The sequence below is a fragment of the Lactuca saligna genome, chromosome 1 (genome assembly GCF_052625555.1).
Source record: "Lactuca saligna cultivar CGN05327 chromosome 1, ASM5262555v1, whole genome shotgun sequence".
Taxonomy (NCBI): Eukaryota; Viridiplantae; Streptophyta; class Magnoliopsida; order Asterales; family Asteraceae; genus Lactuca; species Lactuca saligna.
Window position 1 is genome coordinate 15,871,464 of NC_136417.1, and position 26,706 is coordinate 15,898,169.

The window sequence follows — 26,706 nt, forward strand, 5'->3', positions numbered from 1 at the left end:
AGTATAATATTTATAGGAAATATATTTAAAAAATAAAAAATAGTGAGGGAAAGGAAAATGAGGGAAAAAATGGTGTGACCTACAAAAAGTGAGGGAAATTCTCCACCCTTACCCTATATTACAAAATTAGATATGAGACCCGTGTATTACATGAGTTTATTAAAAATAAAATTTTAATATCAATATATAAATATGAAATATTTTATAATATAATACTTTACATAACAAAATGTAATCTTCTGAAAATTTGCAAAAGAAATTAAATCGTCTGAAGTATTTATGAAAATTTATTACCAAATTAATAGGATGATTTTATTTCCTTATAGAATTCATTACAAATTTATGAAATTTTATTTTAAAAAAATGGAAATATTAAAAAAATGATAAGTGGAAAATAAAATTTTTAAAATTCTCACAAAATAACAAGTACCAAAATAAAGGAGAAGATGATATGTGATAAAAAAACATTTATTTATTAAAGATGATAATATTAAAGTTATTCTTTTATTCAGAATATTATAATAGATTTTTTTTTTTTTGTTTTTTTGGGTCCAAGTCATATAGTAGTTTTTATTCTATATTTGTCTGAACTTTGCTCCGAAGCTATTAACTATTTATGAGGTGGGCAACAACGCCCTCATTACTTGGCAACTATACATCACCCTTTAGATTTCTGTTTTTTAAGAGCTTGTTCAGTAGTTTTTTTTCATACAATACAAATATTGATACAATACAAATATTGATCAATCAAGTTTGCCGTATGGATTCAATTGTCACCCCACATAATGCAATTTGTTTCATATGCTTGATAGCAAGTTCAACTTGCCTACAAACCATTGGTTTGCCGAACATTTATCAATTCTCCTTTATTGTATCAGATTTTTAGCAATATTTGATGGCTTTTAAGATAATACTGCAATTGTTTTTTCTATTGAACATAAAAAAAAAAATCATGTTTATATCGTAACCTTGATTTTACCATTTTTGTCTTCAGGTTCGCAAGTGGTTGCTTCTACAACGTAAGCAATGATGATTATTTGATACGCTTTTTTAAGGAATTTTCATCATAAGAACATGTAGTCCCGTTAAAACTTGTATATTAACTTAGCTCAAGTATGGTTCAATCTTTAGTTTTGCTTAAATTAGCGAACTTTTTATGTAGTTGAGTTTGAAATCGACCAATTTCTAACATTTTTAATATTCCAATTGTACTATAGCGTTAGCATGTGAATATATTTGGTGTATAGATATTGTGCACCTTCGAAAATTAAAGATATTTTGGTCCCTATAACACCATATAAGGTAATCAACTAATGGTTTGCTTTTCTTATAAGGCTTGCCTCTTTATATACCTAAAACCTACTAGGTAGAAAAGTATATGTCGCCTATTTTGTAAAAAAAACATCAACTTTATTAATCTATATTGATTATTGTAAAACCTCAAACTTCGCTAAATTTAAGATTAATATTTCCCCATAACCCTGAGATAAACCACTAGTTGAATCTTATTACATTAGTAATAATCTTTAATGGTTTTTTAAGGTGAAAATAATCGAAGTAGTAATGAATAATGATTGTTTCAAAGGCACAACGTTTCATTAGTTAGATCTTTGATCAAAAGGCAGACAAAAATAAAATTACCCAAAAGAGAATGTAAGGAGCCCCGAAATTCCCTCCTCACACAAATATTTACTTTTTAACCCCACGTGGCATCATCTCCTTCACCATTTACCCCTCCAACTTAAATTATTTCTATTTATAGTTCATCTCACCAAATTTTCTCACTTTTCCCCCCACCACTACTCTTTCTTTCTTTTTCGTTCTTCCGTTATATTTCATCATTAACAAATTCTTGGAATTCAATCTTGAATGCCGGAAGACGAAAGGAGAATTAAAATGTCGTCGTTGAGGGAAAAAACCCCTTCCTTACCTCCAAAAATCAGCAACAACGCCGTGCACAATTCTGATCCTAACCTCTCCACTGATTTTAATTTCCCGGCTAACGACGACGACGACGGCTGTAACAACCGTCGCAGCGACGCCTCCGCCTATGAACCCAACCGTATAAGCTGTGATGCTTCACCTATTACGATGTCACCCTGGAACCAGACTTCTCCTTTCCAGTCATCTCCTTGGTTAAGTGGTGCCGCCGACAGCTCCGGTCATCAAAAGAATGATTTCGTTGGGTCTATTGTCCGGGAGGAAGGCCACATTTATTCACTTGCAGCCACCGGTGATTTACTTTACACCGGATCCGACAGCAAGAACATCCGTGTGTGGAGGAACATGAAGGAGTATACAGCGTTTAAATCCAACAGTGGGTTGGTGAAGGCTATTATTTTATCCGGCGATAAGATCTTCACCGGACATCAAGATGGGAGGGTTCGTGTTTGGAAGAAGAACCGAAAGAATCCCAGGAACCATAAACGCATCAGTACATTCCCGACGTTTTTCGACGTGTTGAAGACGTCGATGAGGCCGAAGAATTACGTGGAAGTGAAGCGTAAATGCACCACGCTCTGGATCAAACACTGCGATGCAATTTCTTGTCTTAGCATCGAAGAGGGAGAAGGTCTTTTATACTCAGCTTCGTGGGATCGAACGTTCAAAGTTTGGCAAACATCGAAATCGAAATGTTTAGAGTCAGTGAAGGCGCACGACGACGCTGTGAACTCCGTCATCAGCACGAAATCCGGCCTGGTGTTCACCGGATCGGCGGACGGGACTGTGAAAGTCTGGAAACGCGAAGGGAAGGGGAAAACGATGAAGCATCATCATGTGGAGACGCTTTTGAATCAAGAATGCGCAGTGACGGCGTTAGCGGTGTCGAAAAATGGTTCCATTGTGTACTGTGGTTTGTCCGACGGGTTGGTTAACTTCTGGGAGTGGGAAAAACAGTTATCTCACGGCGGTTTTCTCAAGGGCCATAAGTTGGCGGTGCTTTGCCTCGCATCCGCCGGAAATCTCCTGTTAAGCGGCTCAGCTGATAAAACGATATGCGTGTGGAAGAGAGAAGGGAACGTCCATAATTGTTTGTCGGTGCTGACGGGGCATACCGGACCGGTGAAGTGTCTGGCGGTGGAGAGGGAGGATGGGTCGAGCTCCGGCGACGGAAAATTGGTGGTTTATAGTGGCAGTTTGGATAAATCAGTGAAAGTATGGAATGTGTCGGAGAAGCCACCGGAGACGCAACAAATGGTAACGATGCCATCTTTGAAGGAGTTTGCCGTGTTGTAGTTATTTGGATCTTAGAAGATTGATTCTGATTTCGTTTTAGACGCTGAGATGAGGTTTTAGTAGTGGGGAATGTGGATCTTTACTCGATATTTATATATAAGTGCGTACTAAAAATCTTTTTTAATCCGTTTATCATAATTCGATAGAATTAGTTTCAAAATTCAAATGGTACGATTTCATCGTAACATCGATTATTATAGTTATATTTCAAAAAAACCCACCCTTAATTGTTGTTTAATTTCTGATATTTGAGCTCGTTTAGGTATATCTTTCATGAGTAATGCTACCGTGAGCACTTTGCTGCTTGGAATCCCATTTCAAGACTTATTGTTATGCCTGTGTCAGTTCACTACCAAAAGCCTAAATCAAGAAATTGGAGACAGAGTTGATGATGAACATGATTGATATTTATGTCATTTGAATGCAAAAGATGATTCATATGCTAGCTTTAGTGTCCAGTAATGTTGGCTATATAGTCTCATGTATCTATGGATGTTGAGTCTATCCATCTTTCTAAGGGTTTTTTTTTAATTGAAATTTGAAAATCTAATTAAGACTCCTAATTGTCCTTACCAATCTAACTAATATGTCAAATGAAAGAATAAGGAAAGAAGAAAAGCAATGCAGAAAATGACTCGAAAATAGAGAGCTTGGATATTGCTTCATTACAATTATCTCACATTACATATTTCTTATTGAGCTCGCACATGATTTATTCCCACCTTTCTATACAAAAAAACGTAACTTAAAATATTGATTGATATTAAAACGGGAAATTAACAAATCAAGCAACATTTTGACAAGATTGAAACTCGTAATTGGAAAACAAAACCAACATTTAACCATTTTTATGTACTGGAGATACCAAATGAAATCCAAGATTCTAAATATGTAAATGATGGCTGTTTTGTTGTCTTTTTATGTAAAAAATATTCATGATTTTTTGTCATATATTTTTTTAATCAAAATAATAAAGTTATAACTTTTCATAAATAAGGTAAGGATTTTGGGTTTAAGAACTTCTTTAATAGTGAAATTCTCACAACATTTTATACTTCTTTCTTCATTATACTTTATCTTGCTTCCTTAAATAAAAGTACCAAAAATGTCGATTCAAATAAAAATAAGAAATCAATACATCAAACAAATATTTGAACTTATCGAAACAGTACTATATCAAAACATCAAGGAATAAACTTTGCTATCACCAGGGAAGATTTTAAAATTTAGAAAACTCAAAATAACAAAGTTTAACGGTTTAATTATAATTCGAGTATTACATTCCATTTCACAAAAATAAAATACCAATATACCTATATATGTAGATTTATGACACACGATCACAAGCTTCCTTGCAAGAACAAAAGGGAAACTCGTGCCATTAATTCATTATTACCAACGTAGAAAGAAGTGTGTTGTTGAAAACACATTTGCGAACCAGAGTTTACCAAACTAGCTTAGTTGTAAAACTCGGGTGCTAATCGAGGTGAGATGAGAACGCTAAGCGGAGTTGCTTTAGACGTTATCATCCCTGGGTAGTGTTCGCTCATATCAGTCGGTTCTCCGGTTGGAGTTTCAAAATCAAAGCCTTGCAATAAGGTGGCGAGTGTCAATTGCATAGACTGAACCGCTAATCCTATTCCAGGACATGTTCTTCTTCCGCTGCTGAATGGAAAGAACTCATACGACTGACCCCAAACGTCAATGTCCTTCTGAGTCGTCAAGAATCTGTCAGGTTTATACTCCTCCGGTTGTGGCCAGAACTCCGGATCACGTTGGATGTTCCACAGGTTGACCATCAGTCTCGTCCCTTTCTTAACTTTGTAACCCGCCACAATGCAGTCTTCAACGGTCTGGTGAGGAGCAATGATCGCACCCGGTGGGTATAAACGCAGTGATTCCTTGATGACGGCGTTAAGGTAGATTAAGTTCTTCAAATCTGATTCTTCCACAACTCTCTCCCTTCCAACATGTGTCTCGATTTCTTCGTGGGCTTTTTTTAGCACCTCAGGGTGATTCACCAGCAAAGCTAGAGTCCATGTTAGAGCCACCGTTGTTGTGTCTGCTGCACCTCCTATAATCGTCTGATCATACACATGTACAAACCAACAAATTAGTCATTTAAGACATCAACTTTTATATATTATGTATGTAGGGAAAATGACTTAAAAGCCCAAGAAAATTTCCAAATTATTCAAAAAATTCCGATCATGTTTTGTCTGTTTAAAAAAACCCAACGAACTTAACTTTTTGTCTAAAAAGTCCAGCAAAGTTCCAAACCATCCAAAAAATCCCAATTTTGTTTTGTTTAAGTTCATTGGGTTTTTTTTGAACAGTCAAAACATGATTGGAGTTTTTAAACGTTTTGGAAACTTTGTTTGTGTAACAAGTCATTTTCCCGATACGGTAATAAGTCACGTCATCTATTTATCTTATTTGACTTTCAGAAAAGTGTAACTTAATTGGGCTTTTTAGACAAAATGTTAAATTTGTTGGGTTTTTTTTTACAGACAAAACATGATTGGAGTTTTTTGAATATTTTGGAAACTTGGTTGGCTTGTAAATCATTTTCCCTATGTATGTATATGTCAAGAAAGACTTACCGAGCATGTAGCTTTCACAATTGTTCCTTTATCGAATACGGAAAGATCCTTGTCTTGTTCGCTATTTAAACGGGTCAGCAATGATGCTACAAAAACTTCGTCTTTCGGATCAACAGGCTTCCCAGAACTCATTTTTTCTCTCTGCTCCCTTAACCAATCTTCCATAATAACATCGTATTCTTCAGCGGTTTTCTTTACCTTTCTGTGGAATCTGAAATCCAACCAACGTAACCAAGGAATGACATCACCAACCACCACTGTCCCCAGTTCATGGACGTAATCCTTGATAGTGTTCTTCACATGATCACCTTCTTTATCACCAGTCGTATATCGTCTCCCTGCTATCATCCTAAGAACCACATTAAATACCAACGTCTCAAACCGTTTCTCCATTTCTTCGACGACTACCTTTCCCGAAGACCCTTTGCCTTGCGCCCAAACTTTATATAAATCGCTCATCAAGAATTTCACTTCCGAGGTCCGAACATGTGAAAGCATCCGAAGACGGCTTGGCGAAAGGAGATCAAGCACGGCTATCTTTCTCAAGCCTCGCCAGTAAGGGCCATAAGGAACGAATCCAAAGCTTGCAAAATTGTAGCCGAGCAGTTCAACTGCGGCTGATCTGGGTCTGTCTGCAAACGACTTGTCGTTGGTGGTGTAGCACTCTCTCGCCATTTCTGCACTGTTGACTACCAGAGCTTCATGAGCACCAAGATTTAGAGTGAAGATTGGTCCGTACTTTTTGCCCAGGGATGCAAGTACTCTGTGCGGCAGCCCACCTTCGCCGCTAAGAAGATGAAGGTGCCCGATTATTGGCAACGCTCCCGCTGCTCGCGGAGGTGCTTTCACATCTCCGGTGTTTCTCGTAAAGACGAAACGGAGGAATAATATAAGAGAGAAGATGCCAGCAAGTACTGTAAATATCGCAGGGAAAGACATGGTTTATGGTGTTCAGTTCTATAGTGCGATCAAAGTATTTATAGGAGACGAGGGTTCCGTTTAATGGAGGGCTAATTTATTAAAAGAAAATTATTTGGATGGGAATTAAAATTCCTTTTTAAAATGGTACTAGTCAACAATGTCATGTAAGGTATGGTCAAATCTATATGCCTCTCCACTTAGTCAATCAAATCGTCCATTGACGATTTTAATCTTAAATCTTAATCTTCGACTAAAATATATTAATATCATATTATTTGTATATTGAAGATTTGGAGATAAGCTGTTTTTTTCAATTAAAAAATATACGTGGTAACATTTTATGATGAGTATGTTTTTTCGGCACTTTATTCGACATTTTTTCTTCACGGTATGTTACTAAGCAAAAAAAAAATTATAATCTAATACAACGATATATATTAAAAAACAACAATAAATCCAATCGCCTCCCACAACATACCATGATGTTCAAACAAATATGCCAACATCACAACACCTCCAAGACATCTCACTTAGGGGTCGTTTGATTTGCACTTACCCAGTCTGGTCAGAACTGACTGCTGACCCGGTCAGTAGTCAGACTGTTTGATGGGCTTCCATTGTGGATGACTCGGTAAGTAATCAATGACCAAGGAGCTGACTCGGTCCAAAAAAAAAAAGAGGCTGACCAAGATTTTTCTTCTCCTGCGCCCTAACACAAATCGCCGCTATTCTTCCTTTTCCTTCAAAATTCAGCGCAACGCAGCAACAGCTCCATCGACGATTCCCTCCGGCTTCCGGCGAACCTCCTGCACCAACGAAGTGACAGCTCCGGCGCCGACGAAGTAATAGCCCCGGTGAGGAGATCGACTTCAGGTACGCTTGTTCGTGCTTTTTTTTTTCTGAAATCACAAAGCCCCTTCAATGTTTGCTGACAAATCGACGATTACCTCCAGCTTCCGGCGAACCTCCTGTCCGGCGAAGTAACACCCCCTGTGAGCAGATCGACTGTAGGTACGCTAGTTCGTGCCTTTTTTTTTTTTTTTTTTTTCTGAAATCACAAAAGTTGCTGTCAAATTGATGATTTCATTATGAAATTAGTGTTTGAAATTACTTCTTTCATTATTTTTGGATTCAATTAGAACAAAGGGTTGGCATAGGTGTATGTGTATTACCAATCTTTGCTGTCAAATTAGTGTTTGCTGTCAAATTGTTTATGAAATCTGATTTTATCTATATGAAGGAATGAATTGCTTGTGTATGAAATTTGTATGAACTAATGTGTGAAATCACAGCCCCTTATATAGTTGTTAAATCGAATGAATTGTTTACTGTGTGTGTATATGATATGTTTATGTGCATATGTGTGTAAGATCAAAATGCTCAAGAGAATGATTAGAATTTGTTACATAGGTGTATGTGTATTACCAAACTGATATATGAGATCTTGTCTTCAAGTTATGTACTGTGTATATGATATCTCCCAAGTATTGTCTTCAAGTTGTATTAACTTTAGGTTAAACAAAAAAAATATATATTTTATCTTATTGACATCAAGCAAATAGTGTTTGTAAATGTGTGTTATGTGGATGATTAGATTTTTTTTTTCTTTTTACAATAGATATAGCAGACAAAAGAATTAGGGTTAGTTGGAAGTCGGAATTGGTGGACAAAATTTTTTAGAAGCATGTATACAAGAATTAACAAGAAATGGCCGGGAGGGTTGCGGACTAAAAGCAAGCTCATGGGCTGTGGTCGCGGAGAAATTGAAAACAGATCATAATTTTATTGTCGACAAAAAACAAATGAAAAACCGATATGACTATTTAAAAGCAAAATATGCAGTGTGGTTAAAACTTAAAAACAAAACAGGAAATATTTATAATCCCGTTACGAATTCTTTTAACATGACTAATGAAGAATGGGAAGCGGAAGCGAAGGTACATATATACATATTTTTTAAAGTATATTATTTTTTTACTACTTTAATAATATTTATTAAATTTGTTAAACAGTTGAACAAGTACGTAGATAAGCTGAGAAATGCACCCCTCCCTTGCCCTGAACTTTGTACCCAACTATTTGATGGGGCGACCTCGATCGGTGTTCACAGTTGGGGGCCATCTTCGACATTACCTCATCCCAATGAAACCTTCAGTACACATGATTTTGAGGATACAGAGATGGATGAGCCAGCACCTCATGCAGATACCCCAAGCTCAACAGTACCTCAACCTACTAGTGAGGAATCATCTGGGCGGACAAAAAACAAGGGGGGCAAACGAAATGGTCCTAAAGAAACCACACTTGATGATGAGTTGAAAGAAGTTGGAAAAGAGATTATCAAGGCTGCACAAGCATTCACTGAAGCAAATAATCTTGACAAGGAGATGGATGCTTGTATGGCGAAGTTGACAAGCTTGGAGTGGGGAGAATATGATCCGAAATACACCACTGCTCTTATGTTATTTGCTGAAAGTGCTGGTAATAGGAAAATTTGGTTGCGTCTTAACTTGTCAACTTGTGAGTCGTGGGTAACAAATGCAGGAAAAAAGTTTGGATTAGTTGGTTGACTTTAGTATTTACATGTTATGTTTGACTTTAGTATGTTATGGTTCATTGTTAGACATTAGTATTCTATGGTTTAATTATGTTATGGATTGTTTTTCTTAGGTGCGGTTATGTTATATGAATTTATATGTTATGGAATGTTATGTTTTTCGTATTTACATGTTACGATTTGTTATGTTATGGATTGTTATGTTATTGATTGTTATGTTATGGATTGTTATGTTATTGATTGTTATGTTATTGATTAAAATGTAATTTGTATTTGACATCTAACAGGACACATGGATAAAGAAGGTGACTTTTTATATTTTCTTATATTCTCGTGGTATTGGTTGATGTTGGTCCGACAAAGGCAAAGAATAATTAAAAGAATAAGAGCTAGCGAACAGGTAGCAAAGGGATATGTGTATACGCAAGATTTGATACACGGATGTCCTATACAATGCTACGATATGATACGTCTTTCACAAGATGCATTTGTACTATTATGCAATCACTTTACACAAAGAAATTGGTTGCAATCTAGTAGGACGATAAGCGTTGAAGAGAAGATGGCTATGTTTTTACATGTTATAGGACATAATGAACGTTTTCGAGCCGTTAAAGAAAGATTTCATCACTCCACACAAACGATTCATCAATGTTTTCATGAGGTCTTACGTGCAATGATATGTTTTGCACGAGAAATTATAGTACCAACCTCGTCTAATTCAACAACAAATACCTCAGAACGACATAGACGGCTAATGCAAATATTTCCCGGAGCAATAGGTGCACTAGATGGAACACTTGTACATGCAGTTGTGCCTGTTGATCAACAAACTCGTTATAGGGGAAGAGAAAAAGGTGAATGTTATCAAAATGTAATTGGAATTTGTAATTTTGATATGATATTCACCTTTGTATGGGCTGGATGGGAGGGCATAGCACATGATTGTAAAGTTTTGAAAGAAGTTGCATTTAACCCAACTTCCGGATTTCCATTCCCTCCACCAGGTTTGTAACTTTACTATACGTTTTATTATCTATATTATTTATATGATAAATTTGTCATGCATCTACAGATAAATATTACCTTTGTGATGCCGCATACACCAACACCCGTGGATTTATGGCTCCCTACCGCAATACTAGGTATTGGTTAGCCGATTTTCGAAGAAACAGAGCTTTGACTAAGGAAGAAATGTTCAATCATGCTCATGCACAACTTAGAAATTACATTGAACGTGCTTATGGTGTATTGAAGGCGAGATTTCCAATTTTAAAACAAATGGCTCCTTATCCTTTTCCAGTGCAAAGAGACATAATCATTTCTTGTGTTGCGGTCCATAATTTTATAAGGAAATACGATATTGAAGATGAATTATTTACGAACTTTGAACAAAACACTATGGTTAGTCATAATGTGGGTGGTGGAGGAAATGAGGGTCAAAACATAGAAGGCATAGAATGGGGTTCAGAAGCCGTTAACTATATGACTAATTTGCGTGATCAGATTGCTAATCAGTTATTTTCAAATGGTTCACGTTAAATGGTGTACTTTTTTTATTATGTATGACAATTTGTATTTGGATTTTGTATTACACTTTGTATTTGAATTTTAATTGATGTATGTTTAATTTGGATTTTATATGATAATTTGTGGTTTTATAATTTTTTTTATCCAGCACAAGAGACAACAAAAGGGTAATATGGTCATTTTTTCATTCAGCACAACCATTCAGATAAATAATCAAACAACATAAACTCAGTCAGATATGGATTCAGTCAGCATTTCTAACCCAGTCAGCTTCTAACCCAGTCAGCTTTCCAATCAGCATATTCTGGTTCATCCCCATCACAAAGTGTTAAAAGCGGTTTCCAAATTTTACATGATGGAATTGTTATATATTATTATTTTGCTATATAAAAAATAGTAATTAAAAAGTCTTACATTAACTAGGTTAATAAAGGGTAAAGAAAAAAAAAAGGTAAATTAATCAAATTTTTTATGGACTAAAACGGACTATTGGTTGATGGGCTTAGATTATGATCTTGGGTAACCAAAATAGGCTTTGCTTATGGCTTATTAATATTTGATTGATGATCAAAGATATGGCCTTGACGCATTATTGGACTCGGCTTGTCTATATATATATATATATATATATATATATATATATATATATATATATATATATATATATATATATATATATATATATATATATATATATATATATATATATATTAATTACCAAAATCGGTTTGTGAGGAGTATCACTATTCATTTCAACTTCTATTTTTATCCGTCCTTTTCTATGTCTATGATGTTGCCACCATTTATATTTCTTTTTTCTATTTCTAAATCCAAGTTTACTAAAACCAAATCATATTATATATAAAACAATAGTTTTCTGAAAATAGTTATTTAGGTTCTGATCATAAAAGATTTTCATATTTATAATCTTTTCCCATCAATTAATTTTTATTTAACAATTTTCACCCCTTATAATTTTAAAGTTAAATTATTAGTATTTTATACATTACGATTTAATCCCCTATTATATTTTAAAGTTACACTTTGACCCCTTACATATTTTTTTATTAATTTATTTATGATACAATTTCAAGTTTTATTTTTGTCCGCCTCTTCTGTACATAATTATTTGTATCAAAGTTTTATTTTTATATTTTTATGCTTCACTTTATATGGTTTAATCGTCTCTGTGGTATGTATAGTGTCGATCTGCATTTTTGAACATACTGGGATTTCCGCAGCATCGCGTGGACGGTCAAGCCCTAGTTTTATTTTTAATTCATTAAATAGGAATTTATTTTTATTTACCAATTAATTTTAATGTGGTGATTTTTAATTAATCCTCCAGCTATGTATTGGCAATTACAATTTCAGTTACTCCCTCCGTCCCATTTTAGTTGTCCAGTATACTATTTTGGTTTGTCCCAAAATTATTGTCACCTACTAAAAAAAGACTAGTATAATTAAGAAAATTTCCCATACTACCCCTGGTAATAAATACGCCTAATTACTACCGTGCATTAATTAGTGGAATAAAAAAGCAAAAGACATTTGCATCTCATAATTACGTATGTTACTCTTTGCTTACAAATGCAAATAAACATTCTTTTCTTTTTTCTTTTTAAGAAAGCCAGCAACGTGTTACACATCAAATGAAAATTTGATTTGTTTTCATGTTTACATCTTACTGACTCAAATATGGAACTACTTCATCTATGAGGCTTTGTTTACACTCAATTTGTATTGGCAAAATACCTTGTCGTTCCAACCTACTTTTACCGATATGCGGTATTCGATATTTGTTACCACCTTTAACCTTTATGATTTCTTTCATGCATGTTTGCAAAGTTAAGAAAACATTGTTAAGCTCATGAGATTGCATCTTGTCAAATGAGGTTTGAACTGCAGTAACCAATTCATCCACTGTATGGAGTACCTCTTGTTCTTGAAGTGATTGAATGGCCCGAAAAAACCCAAGGTCCAACACATTTAAATCTGGACTATTTGGGGGCTGAAAACAAAGTCGAATATCAAACCCATCTTGAGACGATGCTTCAAGAAATTCGCTATCATTGACATCAATATGAGGTTTTGCATTATCCTGTTGAATGAATATTGGACCAATATGGTTTGGAGGCCATTTAGCTTTAATAGCGGGTAAAACTTTTTCAATCAACCACGACCTCGTTATTTCTTTAGTAACCGATAAAATTGGTTTTGTCTCCAATGTTCCCGCAACACGGTTCTTGCTTGAACGCTTAGCGGGTTCTTTTGTTGTAAGTGGGAAGATGCCAATCTTTCCGGAAAAAATTTCATTTCCTAAGGCATCAAATCTTGGCCGAGCAACCTGTAACGACCCAATTTTTACGTCCGAAAATTTCGTTTTAAAATATTACTTTAGAAAATATTAATAAATAAAAACATTGTTTGATCACACCATAACACATCGCAACCATGTTCTAAAAGGTCAAACCATACATCCCATCAAAATATCAGAGTACAATCCCAGTAAATCTCGTAATGCGGAAACCGAAGAGTGTGTGTATGACGTGCCGCTACCACGCCAGCTCCTTCCCCTTCGGTGCAGAGGTACCTGAAAACAAAACTGTAAACGTAAGCACAAAGCTTAGTGAGTTCCCCCAACGTACCACATACCATACAAACACATAACATACGTACTGCCAGGCTATTCTGGGGTGCCTGACTACCCGGTACGGCCATTCTGGGGTGCCGACCTACCCATACGGCCATTCTGGGGTGCCGTCTTACCCGTGTCAAGCCATTCTGGGGTGCTGACTACCCATGTCAAGCCATTCTGGGGTGCTGACTACCCATCGGTCCTAACAACCGATCCTCGGGGACTGGTCCCCTCCCGCTACCTCTATCGCATAACATAACAGGCCAACATACAAGCATACCATCACATACAGTCAGATGTTTCTGGGGTGTCTGACTACCTAGCGGTCCTAACAACCGAACTCTACTACTATTGCATATAACGTATCATGATAACATGTAACATAACAGGTAATAGCAAACCTAGATGATATCACAAAGACAATCATCTATCATACGTCTCCTACTGGTGGGCCGGCATTGTGGCCTTAGACCCACCACTTCTGGAAGGTAACTCACCTCAAAGTAGCTGCTGAACTAATCGGGAACTAACTGACTGCTGCTGCTCCGGGAGTCCTCCGGCTGCAATTCCCACAACATACTCAATCAAACACTGCTAACTGTCCTTTAGGTAAAATGACCATTTTACCCCCGGTCTAGCTCTAAGCCAATGCTAGAGTCAACTTTCAGTTGACCCGACTCGCCGAGTGGATCTCCACTCGCCGAGTCCCTAGCAAACTATTGTCCTGGGTCCCTGGTTCTACTTGTCGAGTTGGGCTATGACTCGACGAGTTCATCTTCTAACTGTCATTCAACTCCTCCATCCTACTCGCCGAGTTATATTAACAACTCGTCGAGTTCATCTTCATCCGAAGAACACTTATGCTAAGACTCGCCGAGTTGTATGAACAACTCGCCGAGTCTGTTCTTGATCTATGAAGATTGCCTTGGACTCGCCGAGTCAGGGCATTGACTCGCCGAGTCCTATCATGGGTGAGTTCAGCTCCCAACTCACCGAGTCACCCCCTGTGACTCACGGCTCAACTCGATACATCATGAAGGGACCAATTCGGTGACTCGCGACCAGACTCGCCGAGTCACCTATACGACTCGCCGAGTCGTCGCCATGCATCCACCAAATACACCGATTTACTCGATTTCAGTCCATGCCATTCATAGATCTGGACTTCTAGGACACAAATCACACGTAAAGTTTCCAACTTTACGTGTGGATACTCATTAATATGGATTTTAGGGTTCAAAATGCCTCAAAAGGGTAGATCTAGGATGAACAAGCCACATGGGGCCATAAAGCTAACAGATCTGAGCTCCTGGAGCTCAATCTTGCCTAGATCTAAAGGCCAATCCACTTATTACGAAACATTAAGCACAAACAAGCTTGAAGAATTGCCCAAGAGTGTCTCAAATGAAATCTTAAGCATAGAAACAGGGGGAAAACGAGATATACCTCAATGATACAGCTGAAAAACACAATGATGCTTGGATGGCTCTCCTTTCTCTTGATCTCCTTCCCCTTCTTGCCTCAAAACCTTCAAGAATGCACACAAGAGTCTCAACTACACAAGAAACAAGCTTAGGACGAGGGTTGGGAGCTCTGGGGGTGAATGGGGGCTGGCAAGGGGCAGATATGAGGTTTAAATAGGGAGCAAACCCCTGAAACTTAGGGTTTCATCCAACAGCGGTGACTCGCCGAGTCCAGGATATGGACTCGCCGAGTCGCCAACTTAAACGTGTCCTAAGTCTCGCCCCTACTCGGCGAGTCGGACCTTGTGACTCGCCGAGTCCAAGGCTAAAATAGGGCAATACTTCAAATAAAATCCACATACCGGAAACCAGGTGCTACAAATCTCCCCCATTTATTTTAGACTTCGTCCTCGAAGTCTGCTGCCCGGTCCTGAAACAGCTCGGGGTAATGCTCCGTCATCTCGTCCATCGGTTCCCAAGTCCATTCCGAACCCTTGCGGTGCTGCCATTGCACCTTTACTAGTTCTACCCTCTTGTTTCTCAACGTCTTGGTCTTTCTGTCAAGTATTGCGACTGGGCGCTCAATGTAATTCAAGCTGTCATCAACCTGAATATCCTCCAATGGTACTACTGCTGAATCGTCCACCAGGCACTTCCGCAGCTGCGAAACATGGAAGGTGCTGTGGATCTGACTGAGCTCGGCTGGCAGATCCAGCCTATACGCCACCTTGCCCACCCGGGCTGCAACCCTGAACGGCCCGATGAACCTTGGGCCCAACTTGCCCCGCTTCCTGAATCGAATGACACCTTTCCAAGGCGACACTTTCAGGAGGACCATATCCCCGACTTGGAACTTCAAGTCGGATCGACGTCTATCGGCGTAGCTTTTCTGCCGACTCTGCGCAGTCTGAAGTCTGCTCCGAACCTGCTGGATCCTCTCGGTCGTCTCTAGCACCACCTCGGTGCTTCCCATGACTCTCTGGCCAACCTCCCCCCAACATATCGGGGTTCTGCACTTCCGCCCATACAACATCTCGAACGGTGGTCGGTCAATGCTCGCGTGATAGCTGTTGTTGTAGGAGAACTCAGCCAAGGGAAGATAGGTATCCCAGCTACCACCGAAATCCAACACACACGCCCGCAACATGTCCTCCAAAGTCTGGATGGTCCGCTCACTCTGACCATCTGTCTGCAGGTGAAAGGCGGTGCTAAAATGCAGACGAGTGCCCAACTCGTCATGGAATTTCTTCCAAAATCTGGAAGAAAAACGCACATCCCTGTCCGAGATCACCGATACTGGCACCCCATGCCGTGCCACAATCTCCCTGATATAGATGTCGGCCAATTTTTCGGCCGATATGCTCTCCTGAATTGGAATAAAGTGAGCACTCTTGGTCAATCTATCCACGATGACCCAAATCGAATCCACTCCCCGTGCGGTCCTGGGAAGCTTTGTGATAAAATCCATCGTGATATCTTCCCATTTCCACAGTGGAATGTCCAACGGCTGCATCTTGCCGTGCGGCCTCTGATGTTCGGCCTTGACCTTCCTGCAGGTCAAACACCGCTCGACATACCATGCCACATCCCGCTTCATGCAAGGCCACCAATAATCCGGACGAAGATCCCTATACATCTTCGTCGCCCCGGGATGAATAGAAAATCGGGACTTGTGCGCCTCCTCCATCAAAATCTGACGCACGCCACCGTGATACGGCACCCACACCCTATGGTGTAATGTCAAAAGTCCTCTGCCATCATAATCAAAGGAGGAAACCTGACCCACCACACGCTCGCTCTTCCGATGCTCCTCCTTGATAGCCTCCTGTTGAGCCTCCCGAATCTGCTCCAACAGGGGAGTCACCACAGTCATCCTCAAACAGACGTCCCTGATCGGCACCGTCTTGCGGCTAGGCGCATCGGCCACCACATTAGCCTTCCCCGGGTGGTAAAGGATCTCGCAATCATAATCCTTCACCACGTCCAACCACCGCCGCTGCCTCATATTCAGATTCGGCTGGTCCATGAGGTACCTCAAACTCTTGTGGTCCGTGTAGATGGTACACCGAACCCCGTAGAGGTAATGCCGCCAAATCTTGAGGGCAAAGACCACCGCCCCCAACTCCAAATCGTGCGTCGGGTAATTTGCGTCGTGAGGCTTGAGCTGTCGCGAAGCGTAGGCAATGACATGCCCCCTCTGCATCAGAACTGCGCCCAACCCTGAAATGGACGCATCGCAGTAAACCACAAAATCATGTATGCCCTCAGGCAGGGCTAGGATCGGCGCCTCACACAACTTCTGTCTCAGCATCTCAAACGCAGCCTGCTGCTCGGGTCCCCACCGAAAGACCACGGCTTTCTTCGTCAGTCGCGTCAGGGGTACGACTATCTTGGAGAAATCTTGGATAAATCTGCGATAGTAGCCTGCCAATCCCAGGAAGCTCCGAATCTCAGATGGAGACTTCGGGACCTCCCATCTCATCACGGCCTCGACCTTGGCCGGATCAACCAGAATCCCGTTCTGGTTGACGAGGTGTCCAAGGAATTGCACCTCGCGCAACCAAAACTCACACTTGGAGAACTTGGCATACAAGCTCTCCCTCCTCAGGGTCTCCAATACCTCCCTCAGATGCTCCTCGTGCTCCTCCCGAGTCTTGGAATAGACCAAGATATCATCGATAAAGACGATCACATACCGATCCAGCATCGGTCTACACACGCGGTTCATGAGGTCCATGAACGCGGCAGGAGCATTGGTGAGCCCAAACGGCATCACCACGAACTCGTAATGACCATAGCGCGTCCGAAACGCTGTCTTCTGCATATCCTCCTCCCTGACCCTCATCTGATGATAGCCCGAACGCAAGTCAATCTTGGAGAACCAAGATGCTCCCTGAAGCTGGTCAAATAGGTCGTCAATCCTGGGAAGCGGGTATCGGTTCTTCACCGTTACCTTGTTCAGCTCCCGATAACCTATACACATCCGATGCGACCCGTCCTTCTTTCTTACAAATAGAATCAGGGCTCCCCAGGGTGAACTGCTCGGCCGAATAAATCCCTTGTCCAGCAGCTCCTGCAGCTGCGTAGACAACTCCTGCATCTCGGGAGGTGTAACGCCCGGGTTTTCAGGGCTAAGCATTTTTGTCAATGTAATAGTCTAGGTCAACTATTGTAACTCTTTTTGAAGTAATAAATATAAAATATTTGAGTATTATGTGAATTATGTGTGTTTATGTGTTTATTATTTAATTATAAATGTATAATTAATAAAGAATAAAAATGAGCGTCAAAATTAAAGTGTGAGATAATCCCAATATCTCTACATAAAGTTGTAGAATACGTCTCAAGGTTTTCGTACATATAAAGAATGCCGAAATCCGAGCTATAACGAAGAAGTTATGGCCCGCCGAAGTTTTACGGCAAAACCGGCACGGCACCAGGAGACGTAAATAGTGAATTTACGATAGAAGACTTTTTAGCCTTATCAATCTAAACAAAAGTCGTAGAATATGTTAAACTAAGAACATCGATAAAAAGAACGCCCAAATCTGACTTCGTATGAAGAAGTTATGATTTTTCTAAGATTCGGCTTAGCAGTGCACGGCCTGAAACTCGAATTTTAGTTCGAGCGGTTTTTGGCTTACGCAACGTAAATGAGAGTTGAAGATCTCATTAATAGGAAATCAACGGTAAAAAGACAGACAAAAACAGAGTCCGTATGTAGAAGTTATTAATTTTACGCAGACGTTTAACAGTATAATCTCCTTGTACTGTTAAATTTAAGATCGGTCGAGAATTAGCTGACGGTGTCAAAATGAAAGCTGTAGATCTTATTATTACCTACGCGTGGATATAGAGAACGTCAAAAAAGGAGGTCGTATGTGAAAGTTACGGATTTTAGAAGTCGGAAGTGTGCTGTGCGAAAATGGGTGATGTGGCACAATCTTGGCCATTGCTTTCTCCCCAAGGCTTGCCACCAGATGGTGACATGTGGCACCAAGTTCAGCCACATTTCACCCTATAAATACCACCTCTCCCACCCTCATTTTCTTCACACCTTTCCCATTCTTTCTTCTCTTTACTCTCTTTCTCTCTCTAGAACCTCTCTCTAGCCCCGAAATCCCCCGAAAAGCCTAGGGAACCTCCCTAGCACGAGGCGGAAGCCCCGGAGTGCTCGAAGGCTCCGAGAAGAAGAGCTTTTCGGCTCGGGAACGCTGCTCCAAGCAAAGCCCGGTTTTCTATAAAACCCGCTGTAAGTGAGCTACGCCTACGCTATTTTTAATATAGCTTTTATTTAAATATAGTAACGTTATTAGGAACTTATAATAAATACTTGGGCTATTATTATGGGTTATATAAGTATTTTTGTGACGCTTATATAATAATAATAATAATAGCTAGACTATTAATTAGTCTCGACGAATAATAAACTAAACTCTAGTGGTAATAATACTAGGTTTCGTCGAAGAAAATTATTTTTAAGAAGCGAAGCGCTGTCTGAGTTCGGAATCACCACCTTTTCAGGTGAGTGCATATTTACTTTCAACTTACACATAGATATGAAGTATTTAATATAAATTACGTGCTATTTGTGCATATTATCTGAATACTTGCTATCTATGCCGGATGAACGTTTTATACATGTTTTCAAAGATTTAAACTGTATATGTATTTTATATCTACAAAATGTGTTGGGTAAAACATGGGTAGATGTAATAGTTGCTGTGTGATAAAATAAAATAATGAGAGGCCTCGTTATAGATGTTATTGATGATCCAGTCATCTAGCGGAGTATAGATGACGACCACGGACTATTCTAGACAGTCCAGTGGAACACTAGCAGGCTCGCAACCTGTAGGTGTTTATTTGAACTGTGTGTTTATTTGAACTGTGTGCTCACCAGATGTACTCCATCCCCCACATGGTTGCCTATTAGGACATTTATTGCTGAGGAATCCCCTTAGTAGCAGTGTCCGTCCCGATGATGATCCTTAGGCTAGGTCCCTTATGATAGGTGTTTAGGGACGTAAAGTGAGGATAACGGGAATGGGCAATCGGGTTATTGTTGATTGATGAAATTAATAAACTATTTATTGTGGGTTGAAAACCCTATGTGCTCACCAGGCTCCCAAGCCTGACCCACTCAGTTTTATGTATTACAGGTAGTGGCGCTTGAGCATATATATGATGTTTGGACGATGGATTACGGATATAGGCCTGTAGATATGAAATAATGTAGTAAGGCTTGTATTGTACTGTTTATGCTTTTGATCTGTACGAACATGACATCCCGAGTCTTTTAATGAAATACATTTCTATGGAAATGCTTTTGATAAATCTTTATCATATTATTGTTTTGGGACAAATTCCGCAACACTTTTATTTAAAATGTTACTCTGATTTTTAAACAAAGCATAAACAAACCGGTCTTTTCTGGCCGTGATTTTGGGGATGTCACAGTTGGTATCAGAGCATTAGTTTAAGCGAACTAGGAATTTGTAGGATTTCTAGACTTAAACATAGAATGCTAAGCGATGATTGTGAGGTGTGAGCACTAGTTTATTTTAGGAATTGTGCCTAGAATGCTTTTATGTGCTAAATGCTTTATGCATGATATGTTGTTATTTTGTTCGGATCTATGGTCTGTTGCCAACCGGATCTGGAAACCTTATGTGTTTAGGATTCTAAACGTACGACTACGCTATTAGAACTAGCATGTAAACGTTTCGGAGTGATAAGGACGATTTAAAACGTCTCTCCTAAATAAAGATCTGAATTCACCTTATTCGGTGTATAGATCAAGATGGTAAGGACCCGTAGCGGAAACGTAAACGCAAATGGAAACGGACACCAACCTCCCGTGATCGAGCAAATACTTGTTGTGGAAGCCGCTGCCGGACTAATAACGATGGCCGGAGTGCAAGCGATGATCCAGGCAATGTTGGATCGTCAAATGGAGGAAACCAGGCGTTTGCTCCAGCAAAATCGAGAGGAAGCGACTATTCAAATCGAACAGCCCGAGTTGAACGAAGGGTAAACTGAGGAAGGAGACTACAGTGGAACCGTTGGTCAAGCCAACCCACCAATAGTTCAACAAAACAACCAAGGTGACGAAGTCGAGAGGAATGGATGCAAGTACAAGGATTTTCTGACTTGCAAGCCATCAACTTTCACGGGAAAAGAGGATCCAATCGGGGTCATGGATTGGATCTCGGAGATGGAGTTAGCTTTCATGACGTGCGGTTGCAGAGGAAAGCTACAAACCACATTTGCAGTACGTCAGTTTCGAGGAGGCGCTGTACGTTGGTGGAATACCTTGGGGAAGACTTTAAGCCCCAACAAGCCCCTGCAACTGACATGGGCAGAATTTCTGGTGCAATTCAAAAGAAAATACTGCTCGGCTCAAAACCTGCTAGAGTTAGAGAACCAGCTTCTAACCCTGAAGAAGGGAAGCATGTCAATCGATGAATACACGAACAACTTCACAGAAAAGATGGAGTTTGCCTTGCGTCTTGTTCCGGATGAGCTGACGAAAATTGATAAGTACGCAAAGGGACTTCCATGGGAATACGCGGTGCCAGTACGTCAGGCACCTACTTTGGAGGCAGCTATCTGGGCTGCCAAGTCTGTGGAGGACATGATTAGGGGAAGAGCTGCCAGCAAAATCGAGGTTGGCGAGAAGAGGAAATTTGAAGGGTCTGCTAAACCCAACAAAAAGAAGAGCAAGTTCGGTTCAAAAAAATTCGGGGGAGGAAACGAATTTAAATGGTGCGAGAAGTGCAAGAAGAAGCACTCGGGAAAATGTGGCGATGAAGTAACCTGCTACAAGTGTGGGAAAACAGGGCACTATGCCAATGAGTGCACCACCAACAAGAAGGTGTGCTACGAGTGTCGTGAAGAAGGGCATATTGCTAAGGATTGCCCAAGGAAGAAAGATGCGGGAAGGCCCAACATACCACCAAAGCCAAAGGCGAGAGCCTTTCAGATGACGCTCGAGGCTGCGAAGGAGGCAGCAGACGTCGCTTCAGGTACCTTTCTTGTAAATGGTTTGCCTGCAAATATACTATTTGATTCCGGAGCCAATTACTCCTTTGTGTCGCATAAATTTAGTGCGAAATTAGCATTACCTGTAGAAAAACTAGATAATGCCCTGATTGTAGAAGTTGCCAGTGGCAAATTCGTACCTGTTAGTAATCGTATTAGGAACATCGTCATTGACCTAAACGGAAACGAATTCCATGAGGAACTATTACCCATAGAGTTAAATGGTTTCGACATCGTTTTGGGTATGGATTGGCTTAGCGCCAACGATGCCGAGATATTATGCCGAAAGAAGATAGTTAGGATAAACCCACCCGGAAAGGAATCATTTATGGTGTATGGGGACAAACGCAGAGTAAATTCTGGAATCATCTCCCTGATGAAAGCCAGGAAATGTTTGTCCAAAGGATGTGCATCATACTTGGCATTTGTAATCGATGCTAAGAAGGAAAAGAAAGAGGTGCAGAATATACCGGTTGTGTGCGATTATCCGGAAGTCTTTCCCGAAGATCTTCCCGGATTACCACCTGATAGGCAAGTAGAGTTTCGTATAGACTTATTACCAGGAACAACACCGATAGCAAAGGCACCTTACCGATTAGCACCGACGGAGATGAAGGAGCTCATGACGCAACTTCAGGAGCTGTTGGACAGCGGTTTCATTCGACCTAGTTCATCACCCTGGGGAGCTCCGGTGTTATTCGTGAAGAAGAAGGACGGAAGCATGAGGATGTGCATAGACTACCGAGAGCTGAATAAGGCAACGGTGAAGAAAAAGTATCCATTGCCAAGGATTGATGATCTATTCGATCAACTGCAAGGTTCGAGCTACTTCTCAAAGATCGATCTTAGGTCAGGATATCATCAGCTGAAGGTGAGAGAGCAGGATATTGAGAAGACTGCATTCAGAACAAGATATGGACACTACGAGTTCTTGGTTATGTCATTCGGACTAACCAATGCTCCCACAGCATTCATGGATTTGATGAATAGGGTTTGTAAACCATTTCTTGATAAATCTGTGATAGTGTTCATCGACGACATTCTCATTTACTCGAAAAGCCAGGAGGAGCATGGCAAGCATCTACGAGAAGTGTTGGAGGTGTTAAAGAAGGAGAAGCTTTTTGCAAAGTTCTCCAAATGCGACTTTTGGATACGGGAAGTCCAATTCTTGGGTCATGTTGTTAACCAGGAAGGAATAATGGTTGACCCCGCCAAGATCGAGGCTGTAATGAAGTGGGAACGTCCGAAGAATCCCACGGAGATTCGAAGCTTTCTAGGATTAGCCGGATATTACCGACGATTTATCCAAGGCTTTTCTTCGATAGCTGCTCCATTAACAGCTTTGACCCATAATGGAGCTACGTATACATGGAGTGAGAAACACAATGAGGTGTTCGAGAAGCTAAAGAAGAAGTTATGTGAAGCACCGATACTTTCTCTACCCGATGGAGTCGAAGATTTCGCAGTTTATAGTGATGCATCTGGAGTCGGGTTAGGTTGTGTTCTGACCCAAAGAGAAAAGGTGATAGCATACGCATCTCGACAATTGAAAGAGCACGAAAAGAACTATCCCACTCATGATCTGGAGTTGGCAGCGGTAGTATTCGCCTTAAAGATATGGAGGCATTACCTCTACGGCACGAAGTGCAAGCTCTTCACTGATCATAAGAGTCTCCAGTATCTCTTTAATCAGAAGGAGTTGAACATAAGGCAACGACGCTGGCTAGAACTTCTCAAGGACTACGACTGTGAGATACTTTACCACCCAGGTAAAGCAAATATTGTTGCTGATGCTCTCAGTCGGAAAGTCAATCTTGAAAGAAAAAGGCCAAGAGCGTTAAGAATTGAAGTCGTCTCGACGATTGTGGAAAGTATCAGGAAAGCTCAAGAAGAAGCCTTAGAAAAGAATGACCGAAAGGAAGAACGTTTGGGAAAAACGTTAGTGTTCGGTACGAACAGTCGAGGACTGAAGGTATTCCAAGATCGAATTTGGGTACCTAAGACGGGAGGAATAAGAGATCTTCTAATGGAAGAAGCACACAAGACCATGTACTCGATTCATCCCGGTAGCACTAAAATGTATAGGGACCTAAAGCCCTACTACTGGTGGCCGACGATGAAGCTCAATGTTGCGAAGTATGTGGCTGAGTGTGTAACATGCGCGAGGGTTAAGGCACAACATCAGAAACCGTATGGGAGTTTAGAACCTTTACCTGTACCCATGGGTAAATGGGAAGACATCACCATGGATTTTGTGACTAACCTGCCCAGAACGAAGAACGGACACGACATGATTTGGGTAGTCGTGGATCGTTTCACCAAGAGTGCACACTTCATAGCAGCCAACGAGAAGTGGTCTATGGATAAGCTCGCAAATTCTTACGTGAAGGAAATTGTAAGACTTCACGGTGTCCCTATTACGATTGTATCAGATCGTGATAGTTGTTTCACGTCGAGGTTTTGGAGGAGTCTACAAGAGGAGTTGGGTACAAAGTTGTGTTTGAGTACTGCTTACCATCCGCAAACTGATGGTCAGAGCGAAAGAACGATTCAGACGTTGGAAGATATGCTGAGAGCATGTACCCTCGAATTCCAAGGGAATTGGGACGAACACTTACCTCTAGTAGAATTTTCCTACAACAATAGTTTTCACTCGAGCATCAAGATGGCACCTTATCAAGCCTTGTATGGACAGAAGTGTCGTACGCCGTCTTGTTGGCTTGAAGCCGGAGAGAAGCAGTTTATGGGCCCCGAGATAGTCCATGAGACTGTTAAGAAATTGAAGGTGATTCGGGAAAGAATGTTAGCAGCTCAGGATCGTCAGAAGAGCTATGCTGACAAGAAAAGACGACCGATAACCTTCGAATTTGGGGATTCCGTTTTACTTAAAGTCTCACCGTGGAAGGGACTTATACGATTTGGGAAACGAGGAAAGTTGAGTCCAAGGTTTATTGGACCGTTCAAAGTTCTTCAGAAGATTGGGAACCAAGCTTACAAGCTGGAATTGCCCGAAGAACTCAATGGTATTCATAACACCTTCCATGTGTGTTATTTGAGGAAATTCATGGGAGATGTTCCCGACATAATTCCAATCTCGGAATTAAGGATGGATGAGAATAAAAGGCTGATCGAAGAGCCTGAGGCAATTATTGACCGTAAGACTAAGAAGTTACGACGCAAGATGGTCAACTTGGTGCTAGTCCGATGGAAACATTCGAATAGGCCGAATCTCACTTGGGAAACAGAGGATGACATGATGAGTCGCTATCCACATCTGTTTGCTGATGCATGATTCCGGGACGGAATCATCCTAAGGGGGAAAGAATTGTAACGTCCGGGTTTTCAGGGCTAAGCATTTTTGTCAATGTAATAGTCTAGGTCAACTATTGTAACTCTTTTTGAAGTAATAAATATAAAATATTTGAGTATTATGTGAATTATGTGTGTTTATGTGTTTATTATTTAATTATAAATGTATAATTAATAAAGAATAAAAATGAGCGTCAAAATTAAAGTGTGAGATAATCCCAATATCTCTACATAAAGTTGTAGAATACGTCTCAAGGTTTTCGTACATATAAAGAATGCCGAAATCCGAGCTATAACGAAGAAGTTATGGCCCGCCGAAGTTTTACGGCAAAACCGGCACGGCACCAGGAGACGTAAATAGTGAATTTACGATAGAAGACTTTTTAGCCTTATCAATCTAAACAAAAGTCGTAGAATATGTTAAACTAAGAACATCGATAAAAAGAACGCCCAAATCTGACTTCGTATGAAGAAGTTATGATTTTTCTAAGATTCGGCTTAGCAGTGCACGGCCTGAAACTCGAATTTTAGTTCGAGCGGTTTTTGGCTTACGCAACGTAAATGAGAGTTGAAGATCTCATTAATAGGAAATCAACGGTAAAAAGACAGACAAAAACAGAGTCCGTATGTAGAAGTTATTAATTTTACGCAGACGTTTAACAATATAATCTCCTTGTACTGTTAAATTTAAGATCGATCGAGAATTAGCTGACGGTGTCAAAATGAAAGTTGTAGATCTTATTATTACCTACGCTTGGATATAGATAACGTCAAAAACGGAGGTCGTATGTGAAAGTTACGGATTTTAGAAGTCGGAAGTGTGTTGTGCGAAAATGGGTGATGTGGCACAATCTTGGCCATTGCTTTCTCCCCAAGGCTTGCCACCAGATGGTGACATGTGGCACCAAGTTCAGCCACATTTCACCCTATAAATACCACCTCTCCCACCCTCATTTTCTTCACACCTTTCCCATTCTTTCTTCTCTTTACTCTCTTTCTCTCTCTAGAACCTCTCTCTAGCCCCGAAATCCCCCGAAAAGCCTAGGGAACCTCCCTAGTACGAGGCGGAAGCCCCGGAGTGCTCGAAGGCTCCGAGAAGAAGAGCTTTTCGGCTCGGGAACGCTGCTCCAAGCAAAGCCCGGTTTTCTATAAAACCCGTTGTAAGTGAGCTACGCCTACGCTATTTTTAATATAGCTTTTATTTAAATATAGTAACGTTATTAGGAACTTATAATAAATACTTGGGCTATTATTATGGGTTATATAAGTATTTTTGTGACGCTTATATAATAATAATAATAATAATAGCTAGACTATTAATTAGTCTCGACGAATAATAAACTAAACTCTAGTGGTAATAATACTAGGTTTCGTCGAAGAAAATTATTTTTAAGAAGCGAAGCG

At 40.1% G+C, this 26,706-nt stretch overlaps 1 protein-coding gene and 1 pseudogene across 3 annotated transcripts; one reads left to right on the forward strand and one right to left on the reverse strand.

Annotated features, from left to right (window-relative positions):
- Positions 1-1,767: 1,767 nt before the first annotated feature.
- Positions 1,768-3,739, forward strand: LOC145018309 (protein JINGUBANG pseudogene; annotated as a pseudogene). 2 transcript variants are annotated; one of them, XR_013666990.1, is made up of 2 exons: positions 1,768-3,337; positions 3,500-3,739. The product of XR_013666990.1 is annotated as a protein JINGUBANG pseudogene, transcript variant X2 (transcript). The 2 variants fall into 2 exon arrangements; XR_013666961.1 differs by lacking the exon at positions 3,500-3,739 and having other exon boundaries at positions 1,768-3,361.
- A 739-nt stretch (positions 3,740-4,478) lies between these two features.
- LOC145018436 (strychnine-10-hydroxylase-like) lies at positions 4,479-6,799 on the reverse strand. Its single transcript, XM_078976352.1, has 2 exons — positions 5,841-6,799; positions 4,479-5,321 (listed from the first exon to the last, which is right to left on the reverse strand). Exons 1-2 carry the CDS (start codon positions 6,777-6,779, stop codon positions 4,695-4,697), a joined length of 1,566 nt encoding a protein of 521 aa, XP_078832478.1. The 5' UTR covers positions 6,780-6,799; the 3' UTR covers positions 4,479-4,694.
- Positions 6,800-26,706: the final 19,907 nt, after the last annotated feature.

Bases quoted from the DNA above. Each gene is read 5' to 3' on its own strand.
- LOC145018436 (XM_078976352.1), bottom strand. From the start codon at position 6,779: ATGTCTTTCCCTGCGATATTTACAGTACTTGCTGGCATCTTCTCTCTT. The intron at 5,322-5,840 runs GTAAGTCTTTCT...GTGTATGATCAG, and splicing joins TTGTGAAAGCTACATGCTCG to ACGATTATAGGAGGTGCAGC.